The sequence below is a fragment of the Phalacrocorax carbo genome, chromosome 11 (genome assembly GCF_963921805.1).
Source record: "Phalacrocorax carbo chromosome 11, bPhaCar2.1, whole genome shotgun sequence".
NCBI lineage: Eukaryota > Metazoa > Chordata > Aves > Suliformes > Phalacrocoracidae > Phalacrocorax > Phalacrocorax carbo.
Window position 1 is genome coordinate 16,259,261 of NC_087523.1, and position 21,318 is coordinate 16,280,578.

Below are 21,318 nucleotides of genomic sequence, written 5' to 3' on the forward strand. Positions count from 1 at the left end.
TCCTTTTCTAATTGAAAAAGAGAGCGATGACACATGTAGAATGACACAGAAGTGTTGTCAGACGGGCAGAAGAGCTCCTACAAAAGACACAGGTGTCATCCCACAGGGCTCCTGCACAAGTCCTGCTCATTCCTCCCTCCTCACCAGGCTTCGTGGACTGGCCCAAGCATGCCAGCACTGGCTGTGTTTTAGGCAGCAGCTTCCAGGTGCCAGCTCCCAGTCCCACGGACTAGCCAACAGGCCGCTACTGGAACGTATGCTTTTGACACCTCAGAAGACTGGCTACAAGCACCACAGCTCCTTATTTTCAGTCAACCTTTCGTAAAGCCCAAAAAACCCTCTCGAAGCGACACGAAGGCGCAAACTGCGATAGGCAACAGCGCGTTTGCGATGGCACCCAACACAACCGGAGGGTCGTTTCTGACCGGGGCGCTCGGCCCCGCTGCTCAGGCGAGGTGAAGTGACCGCACCTCGTCACCTTCGCGGGCGCCTTGGGGTGGCTTCGGTAGCGCGGGCCTCCCCAGGGCGCTCCGGCTGCATGAGGCCGGCTTCCACCTACATCCCCTTTCCTCTACAGCCGCCTCCTTCTCCGCTTACCGTCGACGTCCACCTGCGCCTGGGGCTTGTCCGCCACCCACATGTCACCGTAGGGATCCTCATTGTTCCACAGCGGCAGGTAGTGCTTCTTCACCCCGCCGCGGAGGGGCGGCGGGCGGCGGCGGGGCGGCTCGACGGGGCTCCCGGCGCCCCCGACCCGCTCCAGCTCCTCCAGGCAGAGGAAGCCGTAGTTGAGGCGTTTCTCGTCGTACAGGTAGGAGCAGCGGGTGAGGCGCAGGCGCGCGCCGGCCCGCAGGTGCGCGCGCTGCACCAGGCCGTTGAGGCGCGGCGCCAGGTAGCAGCGCTCCTGGCAGGCGCCGTCCGCCAGCGTCACGTCGTACCAGTACTGCGGAGCGGCGGCGGGCGGCGGCGGCGCCTCGGCCAGGTACCGCTCCACCGCCACCACCGTGACGGCGGGCGGCTCCGCCGGGGCCACGCTCAGCTGGGAGGAGCCCCGCACTTCCTCAAAGACCCTCTGGAGCCAGGAGGCACCGCCGCTCGCCGCCGGCCCCGCCGCCCCCCGCCTCTCCTCGGCGGGGCAGGCGCTACCGCCGCGTTCCGGGGTAGGGTCCTGCATGACAGCTCGCTGGCGGCCCCTCCCACCGCGCCGCGCCGCCGAGGGCGAAAACCGGGGCCGCTGCTGGGGAGGGGGAGGGCGGCGGGAGACGGCGGCCTCGGCCTCCTGCTGCTGTCACGGGCTGAGCCAGGGTGCCGCCATGGCGCGCGGGGGGGCGGGGCTGCTGCGCGCGCGCGCTCGGCGTCCCATTCAAAGCTCCCAACGGTCGCGGAGGGGGAGGGGTGGAGCCGGCGGACCGTTGCGGGGGGGGGCGGGTGGGGGGGACAACGACCGGTGGCGGGAAGCCGGTGACAGGAAGGCGGCGGAGGCGGCGGGGAGAGCGGGCGCGGCGGGAGCGCGGGGGAGGAAGCGGGGGGGTGGTGGGAGGAGCGGCCGCCGGCCATAAATAGCAGGGGTCTCTGAAAGGTTTGGGGCACCCGCCCCCCTTCGGGGCGTCCCCGGGCGCGTCCCTCCCGTAGGCTGCCGCTGCTCGGCTGGGAGGAACGGGCGCGGGAGGGCCGTCGGTACGTCCGCCCCGGGGCCGACCTCGCCGCGGAGAGCCCCCGGCACTGCCCGCCTTCCGAACGACGCGGAGGCGCTTTATTCCCTCCTCCCGTGAGGGACTCTTTGCTGCACCTGCTCCTGATTCCGTTCTGATCTACTCATGATCCCTTCCACGTCGGCGTGGAGCATCGTGGCTTGTGTCGGGAATAGTGTGGCCAGCAGGAGCAGGGCAGGGATGGTGCCCCTGTGCTCGGCCCTGGTGAGGCCGCACCTCGAATGCTGGGTTCAGTTTTGGGCCCCTCAGTACAAGAAGGACATTGAGGTGCTGGAGCGTGTCCAGAGAAGGGCAACAAAGTTGGTGAAGGGTCTGGAGAGCTGGTCTGATGAGGAGCAGCTGAGGGAGCTGGGGTGGTTTATCCTGGAGAAGAGGAAGCTGAGGGGAGACCTTATCGCTCTCTGCAACTACCTGAAAGGAGGCTGTAGTGAGGTGGGTGTTGGTATCTTGTCCCAAGTTACTAGTGATAGTACAAGAGGAAATGGCCTGAAGATGCTCCAGGAGGTTTAGATTGGATATTGGGAATTTTTTTTTTACTGGAAGAGTGGTCAGGCATTGGAACAGGCTGCCCAGAGAGGTGGTGGAGTCACCCTCCCTGGAGGTTTTCAAAATATATGTAGACGTGGCACTTTGGGACATGGTTTAGGAGGCCTGGGGGTGTTGGGTTGGCAGTTGGACTTGATGATCCTAGAGGTCTTTTCCAACCTTAATGATTCTATGACTCTATGAATGCATTCCTAGGAATTGCAGTTGGAGGCATGTTGCACCAGCTCTAAAATTGTATTTACCTTTTTCATAGTTGTAGTGTGTCAGTAATCCTGGGTGTTTCTCCTCTGTTGTTTCCAACAGCAATATTTGAGCTTCCACCTATATGGGGAAATTCTTACTAGTGGTCCCTAAGCACGCAGCCTTACTTTCTTACTTCTCATCCCACTGCTGCTGTCAAGCTCATCCTATTTGTCTTTATGATACCATGATCTCTCATGATATTAATGAAACTTCTGAGGATTAAGAACTTTGTATTTAATACTTCATTAGCACTTGCTAATAGATGGGTTTTTTTCTGTCGGGGGAAACACTGGGCTATGAAGCAGCAGGACAGAGTGAGGAGAGAGGGATAAAGATAAAAGGGCAGGAAGAAAAGCAGTTTCCAGTATTTATAGTGTCACTGGTCCAGATAGACTTCGGAAATGCAGAAGACCAAAGTGGGGCTGTTGCTTAGGCACAGCTGCTTCACCCGCTGGGCCAGAAGCAGTTTGCCAAGCTCACGGCTTGGGAATGATTGTAGTCTTAGTCTGCTGCCTTTGCCACTGTGGAGCATTTGCCTTAGGGAAATTGGAAAACTTGTTGCTGGAATAATTTAAAACAGATTGAAAAACTACACAAGGGCCTTAAATCCAAGCCTTTTCTGGCCTTTAGACTGCCCTAGGAATGCTGTGAGTTTATGGATTTTATGTAACAGTGTACTCCTTAGAAAATTTAAAACTCCTCAGTCATTCTTCGTTTATATTGAAGCCAAGGTACTGAGTAAAACTTCAGTGTGGCATCTTTTTTTTTTCTCCCAGTAAACACATGATCTGTTGTGTAGACTGATAGAACAGCATTTACAATTCAAAAGATGAATGCGGCCCAAATACCTTTTTGCTGAGATTGCACAGGATGTGGCTTCACGTCACACACAAGCCTTACACAGGGAGCTGTGGCGTAGACTTTTTTCAGCTATTAAGTGGATTCGTAGGTACAGTGAAGAAATCTAAGGACTGTTCCCAGCTTCTCTCTGCTTCTGTCTGTGCTCGTGATATGACTTGGAGAAGTATTTTATTTATAGCAAAGGAAATTGTTACATGTACATCTGTTGTCAGAATTTTTTTATTCTTGTAAGTCACGATGGTTTCGGTCGTGAAAACAAGCTGTAGCTCTTGAGGAGTGATAATGGACTGATAATGGAGTTAATACTTTATAATTTTGGATAAATTTGTATGCATTGCAGTTTCAGATACAAGATAGTTCCCTTTCTTAGGAGCTTGCTCCTGTTACCTTCTTTCTCACCAGCAGAGGTCTGGCTAACATACCAGTTTCGAAACTGGAACAGGGTAGAACCTCTCTTGCTGACCACATGTCGACAGCACGTTTTAATGACTGGTTGTGCCTGTGAATTCCTGTGGATGTGGTTTCCCTGCTGTACCTTACCAGTGGGATGGATGTGATTGTATCAAAAATGGGAAGTTCAGAAACATCTGGAGAATCAGTATGGACTGCTGATGAGCCATCAGCAGATGGCTGTATCGGAATCACGAAAACTGAGCTCAGTGTGTTATGTTGAGTGGTTCCATCAGGGCACGTAAGAAGCTCTCTGAAGACAATATGATTTTTCATACCCCTATAGCTAAATGCACTGAGCTGTACCAGTGTCGACCTTGGGTAAATCAATACCTAGTCTCAAATTTTCAGACATAATTAGTAGCCAAGTATCTCAGTTTTTCTCTACAAGCACCTTAAGAAAAACAGCAGTTAGCCTCTACAGCAATGCTGGTGAGGAATGGGCTGTGCTGTATAGGGGGATGTTATTACATTCTGTTAAACATTACATTTAATATATGTTAGAGAAATAAAAGGCACAAAAGAGTAAAAGGTGATGCTGGAGATTTAAAAGAAAAACAGCTATTGTGCAAAACCATAAAGCTTACTGTTAAGCACAGTTGCTTGCCACAAAGTGTTTTGAGGACAAAAACAGCAAAGGCTTTCTAATACATTTCACCATTATCTCCTAGTTGCTTTTGTTAAATCAATCTAGAAAATATCAGTAAGCACTTAAATAATGCTAAAATAACAGTTGAGGTGATTGCCCAGCAGACCTCCTTTTGCCCTTTAATCAGCTCCATGCACTTTGAAAAGCAGTTCAAGAAAGTGGTGGGCTATCAGCAGGAAGATCTCTTACACTTTTATTATGTGGAACCTTGATTTACTGCACAGGTTTTAGAACCTATAGAAGCCTTTTTATATAGGTTGCAGGTTTGCTCATGTTTCATTTAACTTAAATATAGCTGTCTAAACATGGAACTGAACTTGTAAGCTAACTTTTATGATGGTCTTTGGAGAAGCAATTTCATTCCAGAGTGATTTGGTGCCATGAAAAAACCCTACTTTTAAATGTAAAACAAGTCTAAAATTAAAATGCCATTTCATTTGAGCTCCAATAGCAATAGATAATACAGAGCTGCTTACAGTTGATTTGATATATTATGTAACTTGCATTGTGTGTGCATGCGTGTGTGTAGCTGTACCTTACTGCCTAGCTCTATGGTTTGGCAAATAGTTGTAAAATAAAGAAGATACTTTAGTTTTTCCTATGATGAGAGAAAGCCTCAAATGCTTTTCACTTTGCACTGGCATTGTTTTGTTTACAAAAGTGTGTGTTGTGGTGGTGAGATACAAACTTTTATCTACAGCTTTAGGTGCAACATGGATAATACAACTTCATCAGGGCAATTCTACTGTCAAGTCACAGTAATTCTGAAGGGTCCTTAAGGTGAGGCAGGTGTCTGGCAGGGAGAGAGGAATTCTGCATGTTCCTTATCAGTGCCTGCTAATTCACGTCTCCCCTTCCTAGCTTTTTTTGGCTACCTTGCAGAGTCTAAAGAAATGGTTGCTTTTTTTATTATGTTGGATAAAATCTAGTGGCCGTCTCACTATTGCCTTTTTAGTACTGATAGGCTGATTTTGTGCAGCACCTCACAGAATGCAAAACACAAAAAAGATGCAGACTTAGAAGTGTATTGGGCTGGAACGAAGTGTGTGCATGAAGGAGGAGGAGGGGACAAAGTCAGTCATGTATTAGCTTGATCATGGCTGCTGCCTTATGAAAGGGCAAGTTAAAGCCAGGTCTTGTATGTTGAAACCTGTATGTCAGATAAAGTTGTTCTGGAGTCCCGTGTGCACCTCTTCTGTGACTTGCTTGTGTGCTGGAAGCCGTATCAGATGAATTAGTGTACGGATGGATGCTCCTGTGTCTCCAGGTGTGTTCAGTTTCTAGCAATTTGCAGCCTTCTGTTTCCTTAATAGTGTTTTAATTGAACAACTCAGGATAGGAAAGCAGCAGAGGATCATGAGCAAGACTAATTTTATTTTGTTGTAAGTTGAATTTTGCATGATAGTCACACAAATAAGTGCCATAGTTGGGCCCAGTTTGCTTTTTGTTTAGTCAGTATTTGCCACAGAATATTCCTCTACTAAGGGGAGGATGAGATGACTGCTCTTGATTGCTGGCACACCCCTGACTACATGGGTGTGCTGCCTACCTGCATGTCAGTCAGGGCCAGTGAGCAAGGGGTGGGCTGGGAGATTTTAGTTACTAGCCCATGTAATGCTTCTTCTGACATTCCTTACAGCACCTGCCACAGGGATCAAGCTTAGTATATGTATCAGCTAAAAATACAAATAATGTTTTAGTAGGAGCCTAGACATGGTAAATCAACCCCCAAACCTAGTAATTGCAGGTTAGACTTAGAATTGCCTTTATTTGCTCTCATCTCTGGGCTTTTTGTCCAGTTCTACTTTGCCTGCAGACTTCTAGCAGGTATTACTTGTTCCAATTTCAACAACTGTAGCTTCCTTTCCCACACTACCTTCAGTGCTGGTTTTTGGCTGGGCTATTGGGCCCGAGCCCAGAACTGCAACTGCAGAAAAATGTCTTTTTATGACCCGGCCATTCAGGCTGGGGCAACGTGCCTGCTACGAGTCTGGGAGACAGGCTTTGTGAGAGGTTATATTGAGCACATGTGAACATTCATTTTTTAACTCAGCCCAAAATTGAGAAGTCTTAATGGGGATGACAAATGAACTTCTCTTTTCACAGGAACAGTAAAAGGTGCAACGACCAGTTTATTCACTGTTTCTCATGTTCTGCTGCCTGAAACTTTTATAGAAGAGCCTGCCAGTCTGCTTATCTTTTTGGTTTTGGGTTGCTTTGGGTTTTTTTTCTTTTGTTTGTTTTGTGATGGGAGAAGTTTGTCTCTTTGTAAAAACAAACACAGACAAGACAAATACTGTCCCTAGTGTTTTTCCTGGAAACTGCAGAACCATGATGGTTAAAGTTGGGGGTGGGTGGGGTGGGTGGGAATGAACTGGTAATAGTTGATACAGAAGATGGAAACTGTAGCCTGCTCTGAAAAATCTGACATAATATTAGAAGCAAGGGGAAAAGCAGGCGCTTCAGAGGATCAGCACTTCTCACTGTACATGTTACTAACCTTTGGCAAGGTAACACACATCTACAATCAGAAAACAATAAAGGATCACGTCAAAAGAGTAAAAAAACCCTTGGGTCCTCACCTGCAGCTCTTTTCACATATATAGGGCTGGGTACAAAATTTTTCATGCTGGTTCTAGAAAACAATACTTCTCATTTGTTGTAGAAAGAATTTATCAAGATTAAGGACATCTCCCAATCCACTAATAAGGCGTTGATGACTCACTGTACTTTTTTATAGCAGAGACATCGGCGCAGACCTGAATCATAGGTGAAGCAGGAAGCCAGAACTCCTGCTCTTCTCTGGTTACTACAATTATTCATGCTTTTAAAGGATGTAAGGAAATAAAAAGGAGAGAAACTGTCCTGTCTAACAGACAGAATTGTACTGGAACTCAAGCCTGATATATTTCCTCTTTTGCTGGGGAGTGAAACTTATTTGAAGTGATTGGGGTGGTATAATCCAGGTGTTCTGAATTACTGAAGCTTAGAAATAACTTTTGATGGAAAGAACAATAATGACTGGCAAAGCTAAACTATCTACCCAAGCAACCATGATATCGTTAAACTTAAAATACAGATCCCACGCCATACATGAAATGCTGGAAACAAGATGCTCTGCTAGCTTAGAAGAGATGTAACATTGAGAGATAGTCTTCATTTAAAAAAAAAATTAAGAGAAATCTTGCCTCATGCCCTCACCCTTTCCAACTCCCAACACTGGCATAAACAGCAAATTTTCTAATTCTTACTTGTAAGTGGTACAGCTACAGTGTGCTATCACAGCTCCTGTTATGTGTAGCAATAAGTTTTATATGTGGCAAAAAAGACTGCATGAGCATACCTGAGAAAAAGTATGAGAACCTGTCATTCAGGCCAATACCTGTGCATAAAAGCCAGCTCTTGCAGTGTGAATGACTGCAAGCTCTCATTTCACTCTAGTTCCACTGCCCTCATCCCACTGGGTATTTCTGTAAAGAGAAAAGCAGAAGCTCAGCAATTCACTTGGGAAGCTCGTTAGCAGCAGGCACAGCACAGTGCTGCCTGTCCCCCTTACCCGCACTCCACCTAGGCTGAACTCCCACACTGTCACCTCAACATCTTTATCCACTGCAAGGAAATATATTCATTTTGTCTCTATAGGCAGATGTAGATGTTCCCCTAGGGATACTGACTGGATTTATGATGATGGCATTAGATGGGTGGGCAGTGAGGTAGATTACGAACTAGCTGAAGGGCAGAGCTCACAGGGTTGTGATGATCTCCAGAGGCCCCTTCCAACCCCCACCATTCTGTGATTTGGAAAACAACAACAAAGCTTTTACAAGACCGTATGCCAATATAACAGAATTTTACAAGCACAATACTAGTTTTGACTTTCAGAGTATTTTTTATTACCGTTTCAGCTGTAAAATTCCAACATTAGGGAACAATACAGAATGTACAGTACATAGCTTGCATTGTTCCCAGCTTTTAAAGTCATGTCAAGGTTCAGGCTGCAAAAGAGAGTTCACCATTCCTAAAATGAAAGCAGGCACATACAATACTAGCTTGCCGCAGTATTGGCACAATCTTGTTTGGCAAATACAACATTAGGAGCACCACCTGCCATTAGGATACTGCATGTACCAAAGGATTACGGACATGGATCCTTAACGTTCTGGCCCAATAGCATTTGTTCACATCAAAGTGACATCACTACAAAAACCACATTGTTAAGCAGTTCACTCCTTGGTTTTAAAAGTTAATGAAAGGGTACAGCTAGAGAAACACCTCACAACATGAAACTACAAATCTGATACACATTTTGCATAGTTACATTTATGTCAGGAAAAACTTGGATCTATGGAATTTTTTTTTTTCTTCCAGCCTTTGAATTTTTGCTTTGAGCTGAACTGTTGTTCAGAAGACTCTCTCATGCCCTCATAGGTCCCCGTCACTCCAGATACCTTTCAATTTCTTGGATTACTTTCTTTTCCTAAACATCTCTTTTTTTATTCCTCCTACAGCAATACACTATTCCAGACATCTACTCCCTCCCCTTTGACTACTCGTATTTATTTTGTTCAGCTTTTCCCTCCTCTTCAGTCACTTCCACTCTCTTCTGTTAGCCTTCTCAACATCCCTAGTCTCTTTCTCATCTTCAACCATTCTGATTTTCTCTTGATAAAGAGAAAAATGACACAGGGTTCTCCTTGTTGCATCCAGTTGCTATTCCTATTTGCAATACCACTTGAATCTTTTAAAAGCATTCACTTCTAAGGGCCTCATTCTTTCCACATTTACACATGGATGTAACCCAAATAATTCCAACGGTTTTACATGCCAAGTGTCAGATGAAAATCCAACCCTCTGCCTTGAATCGCAGCTGGAAATAAAAGAGAGCTAATAGAAGGAAACAGAATGAAAAATTAAAATCTCAATGCAACAGTGCACATTCCCTCTCTTGAACTTGCTTTTTTCCCCTCCCTCTTGGTATGGAGATAACATCTTTGCAGTGTGTCAACTTACTGTCACACTTTTCTGTTAGAATAATATTAAACAAGTTTGATCACATTTGCTTCTTTAATCTGTTGATAAGGTTTGTTTTAAATTCCCACTGTTCTCTGCTGAATTCTTTTTAACTAGTGCCTAGCATCAGGGGAAGAGTCTGCCTCTGACTTGTGACACCAAAATGGGAAAGGGAATAAATTCACATGCATCCCATGTAATGCCGAGGCTGCAGAGATGAGCACGCTTTAAAAAAATACTATAGGGCAGCCTGGATCACTGATTGCTTTATAGCACGAGCAGTTTGGCAAGCAAGGTTTGCACACCTACCAGGTACAAAATGAAAGCTGTTCTTTCTTCACAGTCTCTTAGACTTCAAGTCAAAAGCCAGTAAGTTGTATTTCTGATTGTCTGCAGATATTTTTTTTCCTGTAATTGTCTTTTGTCTGTTTCTGTTACAGGTTTGGGTTGGTTTGTTTTGGTTGGGGTTTTTTTGGTTGGTTTTTTTTTGGTGTTTTGGGTTTTTTTTTTGTGAAAGTTGAACAAAACAAGCCCACTGTTCGGTAGTGTAGGGAGCCAAGCCACGTTTTGCTCATTTGCCCCAGTCCTAGCACTGGCAACAGGTAGGAACGTTGCTCCAAATAGACAGAGACCTCCTGTTTTCACACAGCTCTGCCCCAGCACAGTATACCATACAGATTTTAAGTCTGCACACAGGCTGATTACTTGCATATATTAAGGACCACTTTGAGTATTTTAACTGCACACATTTTTTAGTATGGCCTTAGGCTTATTTTTCTGTAAATTAAAAGGAAAATACTTAAAAAAACAAAACAACAAAAAACCCCACAACAAAACATACATTTTGAGATAAGTTAGTGCTTGTGAAAAGTGCTAGGTTAATGGCTTTGGAAAGGGCAGTCCTCCACACAGCCAAAGAACATCGACAGCAAGAGCGTGGGCATCTCTGATCTGCCTGCAGCAGTTGAGGTGCCAGCACGGGGAAGGGGGTAGGAGGGTGATTAGCCCCTAGTTTAATTCTCTGCTGATATATACAAGGACACCAGTTCTGGAGCTGATGGTTGCAGTCTGAGCACCTGTCAGTCACAGCATGACTGCTAACACTAACTTAACCTGACATACTGCACAAAACAGCTACCAGTTTTAACAACTTGATTTGTCCCCTTCTTAGTCAACTTTGAATCATCAGCCTTGAGGTAGACGACCAGATATTCCAACACACTTTCCCTGCACCTTTCAGTATCACATATTTCAAGTAAAAAAAAAAAAATCTATTTTCAAACACTGTAAGTAGCAACTTCACTTTTGCCTACAGCATCATCCATACTGTGTCATGTCTAGAATGAGCTTTTTTGTACTACGTTTGATGCTTTACATTTTCAAAACACATCCAAAAATCAGCTAAATGAGGATTGCGTTAAACCCTACAATTTAATCATAGTATATGATTATATATAGTGTATATATATTATATCTGTATAGTTTTATGGCCAAGTTACAAGCCCCTGAGAACAGAGTTTATGCAGAAACACTGGCACCAATAACACTAGTGGATGCAGCTTTATTTAGATGTAATTAGCATAGAAAGCACCTGAAATTAATTATATTTTCTATTTATAACAGATTAACTCTTTGGACATTTTCATAACTATATTAAGAATACATTTGTTAATCTTAACATCCGTTGTGAAAAGATTATATTTACACACAAATACTTGAAGACTTGATGCTGAAAGAGCAAGAAGGGAAGAAAAGAAGGTGCCTGATCCTGTGCCCTTATATACATGGGTAGTGCCTTTAAATCCACTCATATGAGCGTGAGTCCCGTGTCTGAATAAAAGTTACGAGTTCAGATCCATAATGCTTTATGCAAATATGATTTTGACAAACTACTATTTAAACTATTTTTACAAATACATTCTACAGTAACTGTGTCTGTGGGCTCAGGCATCCAGCCCCAAGAGTCTGTCCCCTACCAGATGGGGCACATGTCTAAAAGTAGCTGCTTTTACAACTCTGCAGTGAAATGCACCTGCCTGCCTAGCACAGGAGACGATCCCTCAAGTGTTCCAGTCTGCGTTAGGCTGCATCATGAACAGTTGCTCTTTCACCGATTTTAAGTCTTGGACAAGTGATACAGGTGAACCAGGAACAGCTTGCTTAAAATGCAAAAAGAGCCAACCCCCATTCAAACTCAGGTAGGTTCCGGTTTGTCACCCAACTTGTCTGGGGTTTTTATTTCTACCTACAGATGCTGCTCTCCGAAAAAGAAAGAGTCTTCAGTTCAAGATAACAACTTTACATCATCTGTGAAAATGAAACCATACACTTTTTGGAGTACAGGAGCTTCTTATATTGGCTACATTCTTCATTAAAGTTCTTCTCGCCTAACACTGTGAGTACAATCTTGGTTTGCAACATATTTTAGAAGACAAACTAAACATGTTTGCAGTACTTCGAAAGGAAAATTGAATTCTTTCCAAACTGAAGGAGTATGAATTTTGTTAATGACGACAACATTTTTGTAGGTTAAAAGTGCAAATTTATGTATATTACCTCGGAGAATTGTACACTGCTACCTACAGGGAATTTTGAAGCATCCTTCATTTTGATGTGATTTACCAGTTGAATAGTACATTTTGACCAAGAGTCATAAAGTATATTTGACTGCTGCCGCCTGACTGTACAGATGCAAAGAACACCTTGAAAGGGAAAAGGAAAAAAGGGGAAAAAAAAAAAAAGATATGCTACTGTCAGTTTACATTTATGAGAATATTTTTACCCATACAGGAAATCTGAGAGAATGCCACAGTCCCAAATAGGAGGAGATAGCTATATCAGAAATCAATTTTAAAGTGAAACTGTGCTTGTGGTACAATTGGGATATATTTTTTGGCATATTTCTTTTCCTATTTGGAAAGACACAAGAGGACATTTTAAAATAATTAATCTAAGCAGTTTTGGGGCCCCAGTTTTCTAAATAAGTCAGTGGGACTAAGGAGGTTTCACAGAACATTTATCAAGAACTGCTATATGCAAGAAGTCACACTTGGTTATCCATCCTCTAGTGCCTGCACTATCTCAAATATTAGAGCGCTGGGGATTTTTTTCCCCATGATGGCTGCTCTGAATTGCCTGTAATTTCAGGAGACCAGGAGAGGCAGTTCTGTAGTCGGGCATTGTCGGGGCTGGCTCACTAGCCCTCCCCACTCCACCTGTTGTGCTGGAGTCTGGCCAGTTAGCAATGTTTGCATTTGTTACCACCTCTGATAGCAGTTAAGGTTGGGTGGAATAGAAGTTTTAACAGAGCTGGCCGAGGTAGGGTGGTGTGAAAGTGCAGAATATCCATAGTGATCTGTGGGGGTTTGTGGGGTCAGTGACTACATTTGGTTTGAATGGGGCAGTTTTACTCAGGTAAGAAATAACCAATGTAAAAACAAAGTTACAAAAATTAAATGGTGTTAGTGTCATAGTCAACTATTACTTATTTTTGTTAAATCACCACACTGTAATAATCACTGTACCTTGTCATTTCTTTCACATAGAAATTTTAGCTTCTGTGCTTTCTTGTGCATAAATACTCCTTCCAAATTTCCTGTTTCCACAGAGCGCAGTTCAATCGCCTTCTCTCCCCAGCCCATGACCTGATTAGATTGAAGGTAAGCTGAAAAAAAAAAAATTGATGCTATTTAACAGCTGAAAGACTGATTCTTGTCTCATTTATGTCAGTATGGATTTGAAACATTTCTCCTTGATAACAATGTATTCTGAATTATTTGTATTTTAAGTTTACACAAAAAGCCTTGGGAACAGTAACTAAATTTCAGTTTATCCTCTCAAACTTATTTTGGACTCTAGGCATAAATCTTAAGAATGCTACTGTTGTACCTTTTAGAATCACAAAAGGTTGGAGGAAACCTCTGAAGGGCATCTTGTTTAACCCCGGTCCCCAGGGCAGCACCAAATTAGACAGAGTTACTCAGGGCCTTGCCCAGACATGTTTTGATGGATGTTTCACAACCTCACTGAGCCTCTGCTGCAATGCCTCACTGCTTCCGAGGTTAAAAATTTCTTCTTAATACCTAGTTGGAACTTCTCTTGGTGCAACTCGTGCCCATTTTGCCTCTCATCCTTTCACTGTACATGTCTGAGAAAGTCTTGACTCTCTTCTCTATACCCCATTAAGAAGTTGGGTTTGTATTTACTGTGGAGTTCAGCTTAGTCTGAAACCTAAATACTTTTGAATCTGAGACTATGGCATGATTAATTTGGTGCCCTTAGCTATTTTCTTCCCATCGCTGGTTACATGCAGTATCTCCAAAACCAAAAGAACATCTCCAGCACTGTGGAAGCTGACTCTGTTACTCCCTTTAAATCTGGCCATTAGATGAGAAATTGGAATAGCAATGAAGGAGCTGCCACCACAGGTTTCAAATTAGGCACAGTTTCAGTGAACGCCCCCGATTAGTGCATGTATGGGCCTCCAAGGTAAAAACACATTAGCTATGCTCCATTGATAGCCAGTGCTCAGAAATTGTTGTTCTTGCTCAACTTTGAGCTGTTATTTCATTAGTCTGAGAATTCTGGTGCTCTGAAATGAGGTAGAGGGAAGGTGTGCATTTGTCTGGTTTTTAGCTTCAGTGGACAGTGCTTGCCTGCCCTACATTATTAGCACGAGCAATGTCTGCTCCTTAAAACCTTCCATGTTGATTTAGATTTTTGTCTAAAAATTAAACATTCAGAACACACTGATATAGGAAGCAGCAGCCCGTGATCCTACGAAGGACAGTACAAAATAAAGGCAATATGCCTGAGTGACTGTAGATCCTTCTAGTAGCTGTTGATTTAATATCAACTTGGAATCCTTGCTTTATAATTCTTGTCAGAACAAGTGTATGAAAATTATACCTCCTTGGAAACGTGTGTGGTTTGGCTGCAACGTTGCAATTTTAGTTCCCTCAAAGCCTACAAATTTCCCCTAAATCTGTTTAGTATACTTTCAGTTATTCTTTCTGCACACTGAAGGCTTCCCTGTCACTAGAGCTGAGAGCAAGAAAATTCTTTCCCAGTATCCCAGCCATGTGGAAAGGGGAAGAAACCATCCTGTTTGAAAAGCAAAACAGCAGTGAGCAACTGAGGATATGTGGGAGAAGAGTAGCGGGAGAGGGGTATTTTCTAAAAAGCAAACACCTGAAATAAATACATTTTTGAATCTTTTCTTTATGCTTCAGTTCCTAGGCTGTACAACAGGTCACTACTGCTGTAGGCTGTGAGGAAGACTGTCATTAACGTTTCTGAATTACTGCAGCAGCAGCATGACGAGCCACCAGGGCAGCACCCGTGCAATGTGCAGTTAGTATCTAAAAAGGTAGGTCCAGACCACACATAAGGTGAAGACGACAAAAATCATACAATACTCAGAAATTTGCTATTTTTTGTAACAACTGATGCCATGTTAACCTTTTCAGACTTCGCTTTTAAACACAACAGAGACAGAGGCACACTATGGTTCTGGGGGCATGGGACAGCGAGACAGGTGCGTATATATAAACAGCATGAAAGCGTTCTATGGCTATGCTGTTAAGTATAGGCCATACAGGTCCAGCAACAAAGACCTAATCCACTAATAAGTCTCCTTATCTTTTCCACCACATGAAATCTGCACTCAGGTTGTCAATATGCTGTGTCTGTATCAGCTGTACCCATGCCTTTGGCTGATTTCAATTTGATAGCATCCTTGTAGCTCTCAGTAACAGCTTAATTAGGCTCTGTTGCAATCTCTAGGTCATCTGGGATAGAAAGCCCTGGATGACTGGACCGCTACTGCTGTGTTCAGAAGAGCCCTGATCTCCAAGCAGTATGACAATAAGAACGTAATAAGACAGATATACCAAGTTTAGGCACTGATGCTGGCTGGCGGGCCAATATACTGAGAACTTGTCAGTTGACAATGGAAAATTTTAGTTGAAGTACAAGTAGCACAAAAACTCAATCTTGTAGCAGAATCAAAACACTCTTTCTCAGATTGCACCTGTGGAATAACCTGCCAACAAAAAGGCTCCATTATACTATTTATGGGCTTGTCCAGTTTTAAGGATTTATCCATACTTGGAAATTAACTTGGAGGATAGCAGGCTGTGAATTCAAAAGTCAGTACTGTGTCTTGATAATTCTCCATGTGGGAGCAGTTACAGGTGTTTCATGTGAAATGAATTGAGAGCAGATTAAATACTAAGAATAAAGTTGTCTTATTCAGGAACAAAAGCTCCTATTCCATGAACAACTTAGGAATAGTTATTTTGAGTCCACTTTCCACCTCAACGAACTTTAGACAAAAATACCCTCTGCTTCCAGCTGGCAACATATAAAGGTGTTTATATTACACCCAGTGCAAAGTTGTACTGGTTTCTAGCAACCCTAGACTTAGACAGCCACTCCGGTCCTTTGGACAGCAGCTCAGCAGAAAAGGCATATACTGGCTCAGGCTGATGGCGTGCCAATATTGCTTAAGGTGTTGGAACAAAGTTATTCGGAGTTACCTGAAGCTCCCCTGCTTCACCCAGATTACCACATATCTTAAAAGACCTACAGCTGTGCATGAGCTGTGGCTCTTGTTACACCATTTACACCAGAATTACTCCCCGGACACCAAAGAATGTATGCCATAAAATTAGAATAGCAAAGTGAGCTCAAAATCAGTTTCTTAACATCATGAAAGCATTAGCAATGCTCTAAACTTGGGGTAGGACTTGGTATTTCCTGTTTACACTGTGCATTAACATCAAGTTGAGTGGAGCCCCCATTCAGGGAAGTGACTGCTTCAAGGGGAAATAGCTGAGGGAGGTGGGAAAGGTGAAAGAAATTACTGAGCCACATTGGATCCATTAAATTCTATGAAGTGCCACTGACATGAGCTAATGATCTCAGTCTCACACCAGTAGCATACTCATAGTCTGAACGAGCCAACTGCACTTGGTGCCACAGAACGCAGGCACTGCTGCAATCTCACTTCCCTTCTTAACCCTTCTTCTCTTTTTTAAACCCTTCCCTTCAAAAATCCCTTTTCTGACCTCATGTACTGAATTTGGCTCACTGCCCTAAGCAGTTATTCCCATCTGACCTCTGCATAAGAGCAGAATCAGGCCAGTTTTTAGCAAAATATCATAAAATCAGGCTTTACTGATTAGTGTTACAGAAATAGGGCAGGAAAGGACCTTAATGCACCTTCTCTTCCATCCACATCTCTGTGCTACATCAGTATCACTTCTGACAGCTGTTTGTCTAACCTGACCTTAAAGACCTCTAGTGATGGAGACTCCAAAAATTCCCCAGGCAACTGATTTCAGATAAACCAAGAATTACAAAATGAACAAACTGAACAGAAATTAGAAGAGTCCAACCCACTTCTGTGTGCCCGAGTCATGATATCAAAATCCATTTCTTAGGGTAAAAGAGATGGTATGCTGCTTTACTGAATTCCTTTCTGGAGACATGTGCATGGGTGAAATTCAATGCAAAAAAGCTACTGACTCTTGCTTTTGTATGCATGTTTGAGAAAATTGCTTCAGGCAGGTATGCAGCTGGGCACGAACATTAGGAAGAGAATATCCAGTGATGACTTTGCTGACAGTAAAACATACCAGCTATCAGAGACCATATTGATCTTAAAACTGAGTACACTTAAACCCTTCTTTGGCCCTTCAGTCAAACCCAGTATGCTCTGTGAAATCACAACTTTTATTGGTTCCCCACTCTTTGGGGAACATGTGTTTATTCATTTATCTTTAGACAAATGGAAGGGAGGCGTACATGTTGAGGATTGGGAATGGAAATAACCCACAGAGATACCAACAGCGTCCTGTGATGTAGCAAAGCTTGTCCCAACTGAAATCCAGCCTCAAGCTCTCCAGTGCTGCTGCTGCTGATCACTGGTTAGGGGCTGATTAGCTACTTGCATGTACTTCTGTCTGCTGCTCATGCTTTAAAACTTACTGCCCCCAAAGTTAAAAAGTTTTGGGTAGGAAAACTGATGAAGGAGTCGGTATCTTACACAATTCTGTTAAAGAGTTTTACTGCTATTATTTGTGTTACCTGGATAGAAGTGGGTATATTTTTCTTCCTCCAGTCACAGCTGTGGAGAACTTCTACTAAATAAAAGGCTAGAGAGTCAAAAATCAGGAAGGAAAAAAATCCTAAGGCTGAATAAAGTCACAAATGGACAAGTTAAGAAACTGGCCATGGAAGGCAAGTGTTTTTCTGCTGTATGTTTTGGTTAGATTGCACTGGACAAAAGGCTCACCCATATACTTCCCTAACCGTCCCAAGCAAGCTAGGAATAAGTGATTGACTAAATCTTTTTTTTTTCCCCTAAACAGGTATGTTTCAAGGCATCTCTGTTCCAAAGCTGCTCTGATTCCAGTTGTTGCTCATGCCTTTGTAATTATTCTGGTAGAACTGACCACCCAACCCAGACGTGTGTCTGGGGTGACAGTTTGCTTGTTCCAATGCTTTTTGCTGTTTCCTGGAGAAAAAGTGCACAGGAGATCTGACCAACAGGAATCATTCAGATACGAGCAGGCATTTTCTGTGCATGAGCCAGACAGCAACCATTTGAAAAACTGGTGAGTATGTTGACAGAGCACTGAGGCAGTAATTTAACCACCTTTTGGTGACGCTGTCTGTTTCTCTACATAACATCCTTTTTGCTTCTAAAAAGAGCAAAGGAAATAAGGGCTTTTATTGGTTCCCCACTCTGGGAATATCCAGTTTTGTGCTAACCCTCCAAGAGTACATACTGCAAATGATTCATTCCTCACGCAAAAGGGCAAAAGTGCTCCCAAATCTTATTAACTTGATGTTTCTTAAACCCTTTTTTAATCCTGTTTTATAGAAAGAAAATATTACAGCTATGTTTGTATTTAGCCCTACATGTGCGAAATATCTTTCAGATTAAACATAGATAACTTCTACAATTTTAATTTCCCATGGGATTTGAGTTTCCTTTCCAATTTCTGATTAACAGATTGGTCACAGAGGTCCCAACTAAAAGACTGTGAGAGTAAGCTATATTTAGGTTCCCTGCCCTAAATCCATCAATTATAATACAAACTATTTTTTTTGTAGTCAAGATATTTTCGCCAACGACAAAAGTTTTCTTTCAAAATAATTGCTTAAAGAAATCAAGAAATGAGAAAAGGATGACTAGAGAGCACCACAAGGTAAACACAAGACCCTTCTACCCCTGAAACACAGGGTGAAAATTTTGAGATAAGCTCATACACACTTCAGGAGGTCTGAAATGGGTCTGGAAATTCCAGGAAAACGGGATCTCTTATGAATTTTTCAAGTTCCCCCAAAGTCTGGCCATGCAAATAACACAGTTATTCACACTTCTCTCATGAGAGTTAATGTTTTTGTCTGGACCCAAGAATTTCAAAGGATCAAGAAAATTAATAGGAGCCAGTGGGAAACAATTATTAAACTAATAGTTAACAGAGCTCTTTGTTTAAAGTTTGAGTTGTGTGTTGAGTTACAGGTTGGGTTAATTTGTTTTTAGTGGAAATGTGATTCCAATCAGAAGTCAAATTAATCTTGTACCACAAAGATTGACAATTCCTGTTCCAAAGAAATCCATAACTGAGATACTGGAAGTGCTGCAGCAGCAGCAGCAGCAAGGCAAGGGTGCTCAGGCTAACATATTGGAAAACTTTCAAATGACAACTGAGAGGGCCAGTTTGGAGGCTCCCTCCTGTCAGCTGTGGAATCCATGGTAGTGGAGACAACAGAAGAGACAGATACCTTTCCTTCCAGAGAAAACCTACACTGGGAGAAGTTCTACGAAGAGCTGGCTGTTTACTCAGCTCTCCTAACCTTACCATACAAAACATACAATCTAACTCACCCTCTGCTTCCTCAGCAGGGTGTTTCACTGTACCTGTCCCTGGCTGGGCACCACCTTCCTGTCTGGTGGTGCCCAGTTCTCTAGACTGACTACAGAGCAAATCTAAACTATTCACACAGACAAGACTCCTAACTTCTCTATAGTAAAATTCACCAGACAGAATGCCACCCTCAGAAGCATCTTCTCCATCCTCATCCTATTTAACTGCCCTAAAATACTGTAAAAAGACTGTTAGGCAATTTCATACTGATAGCTTTCCATGCAAGTGATTATCATAGTGGGGTGCTGAAAAACAGGAGAAATAGCTGCACGAGCACGTGGAAAGGCGAATGTCCAAATGGCATTCCTTCTATTATGATGTAATGAACCTTGAGAAATTGGGAATATAATGCCTAGCCGGAGGTGTACCAAAGGATGTTTTAAATTAGAGTAATTAACTGGCAGAAAAGCTCATACATTCAGCTGGTCCAAAGCGGTGAGGCTTTGTTCACTTCAGTGCCAGCTGGGTATGCACAAGGAAATTTTTACTGAAGTCAAGGCAGTGTAATTTCCAGGCCACAAGAATGCTTTACAAACCTATCTCTCATATCTGTGGGTTTGATGATTCAGTGCTTCCAGCAACATTAGGAAGAAAGACTTAAGCTCTCTCTGGTCCACTTCTGAGGCATTCCTGCGAACTCTATCTAGATTAAGTGAAAAAGCTTTGAGAGCAATCGGTGCCCAGTGACACAAACTGCAAACTTCCAAGCAGAAGTCGTAGATCGATGTGACCCTTCCTGTAACATCCCCTTTTCTAAAGCAGGATGTAAGAAAGCTCTTTGTTCCTTATATATCATCTGTCTTTGAAACACACTATCTAGTAACAGTGACTCTTTAGGACATAGCACACAGTGAGAATAATACAACTAGAAAAGCCTGTAATAGTTACAAATAACATCCACGGTTTAAAAAGTATTGAACATGAGATTAGGGTTAATCTCTGCAGGACACACATAAATGGATCTGATTTTAAAACTGTTTCTTCCCAAGGCAGGAAAAAGGAGTTCTAACCAATGAAGTACATGTGGGAAAACAAAGGAGAGTTTAAATATTTATGAAAATCATGTATCATACATGTACACTACAAGATAGGTAAGACATTACAGTTTGAAGAAAATGTTCATGTTAAGTAAGCTTGCTACTTTCAGTAAGGCCTAAGGAAGCACATCCCATAACAAAAGGCTTCTTGAAAGCTTCTGTCTCCTTCAGATAGCACTTGTCAGTGCAGCTTCCAATTATGTTCAATATTTCTCATTAGAACTCCTCTTACCCTGGCTGAGTAATTGCTTTTTGATTATTGATTATTTCTTATGGTGTTTCTGGCATTAATTTAGAGGGGATGTAAAATTTCAACATATCAAAGACAATTAGATATTCCTATGAAAAATAGGGAATTGATACATTTTAATTATGCCCTGTAGCTCTGAATATGGGCTGAAAATTGGAGATAGGGCTATTCAGTGAAGGGCAGGAAACACTACATAGTTACCTTATAACCTCATACCTGTTTTTTGAAACAAAATCAGTTTTGTTGCTGAATTTTATTGAAACAGTGCTAAAATAAGTTGTCTTGTAATGATTTGCGCTCCAGAGGTGGGCTTCTTGCCCGCAGTACTGTTAAAAACCCTCTACAAATGTTAAGCCTGGCATTTACTGAAGTGTGTTATTCTACTGATTTTAATGGACTTAAAACTACCCAGCTAGAAGTGGAAGGAGAAAGGTGAACATCCTTGGTTTTTCACTGTGGCATCCAGTTTCTGCCAAGCTAATAACATGCCTTTGTACAATCTAAATGTCTTGGGCTTTTTTTGTTTGTCGGTATGTTTGTTGTAAGATGCAGAAGAACAGGAGTGCGCCAGAAAAGGCAACAAATAATAAAACCAAAAATCTGCCTGTGTTGTTCTTGG

The 21,318-nt window shown here is 43.0% G+C and overlaps 2 protein-coding genes and 1 long non-coding RNA gene across 7 annotated transcripts in view; 1 reads left to right on the plus strand and 2 right to left on the minus strand.

Annotated features, from left to right (window-relative positions):
* The window catches only part of RADX (RPA1 related single stranded DNA binding protein, X-linked), a 28,313-nt gene extending 26,885 nt beyond the window's left edge, over positions 1 to 1,428 (minus strand). The window contains exon 1 of one of the 2 annotated variants that reach the window (XM_064463218.1): positions 598 to 1,428. In XM_064463218.1, coding sequence (XP_064319288.1) covers positions 598 to 1,174 — 577 coding nt within the window. In that variant the 5' untranslated portion in view covers positions 1,175 to 1,428. The remainder of the gene's footprint in view (positions 1 to 597) is intronic. The other variant, XM_064463217.1, reaches the window with a different exon arrangement.
* LOC135315370 (uncharacterized) lies at positions 1,069 to 21,302 on the plus strand. Of its 3 annotated transcripts, none has more exons than XR_010374823.1 (6): positions 1,069 to 1,160; positions 11,723 to 11,866; positions 13,079 to 13,130; positions 14,703 to 14,839; positions 14,940 to 15,007; positions 17,847 to 21,302. It is a non-coding gene; the product is annotated as an uncharacterized LOC135315370 (long non-coding RNA). The 3 variants fall into 3 exon arrangements; XR_010374822.1 differs by lacking the exon at positions 14,940 to 15,007 and adding an exon at positions 17,597 to 17,715; XR_010374821.1 differs by lacking the exon at positions 14,940 to 15,007.
* NRK (Nik related kinase) overlaps positions 11,017 to 21,318 on the minus strand; it is a 104,712-nt gene continuing 94,410 nt past the window's right edge. For both annotated transcript variants that reach the window (XM_064463216.1, XM_064463215.1), the window contains 2 exons: positions 12,996 to 13,135; positions 11,017 to 12,173 (listed from right to left, as the gene is read on the minus strand). In XM_064463216.1, coding sequence (XP_064319286.1) covers positions 12,090 to 12,173; positions 12,996 to 13,135 — 224 coding nt within the window. In that variant the 3' untranslated portion in view covers positions 11,017 to 12,089. The remainder of the gene's footprint in view (positions 12,174 to 12,995; positions 13,136 to 21,318) is intronic.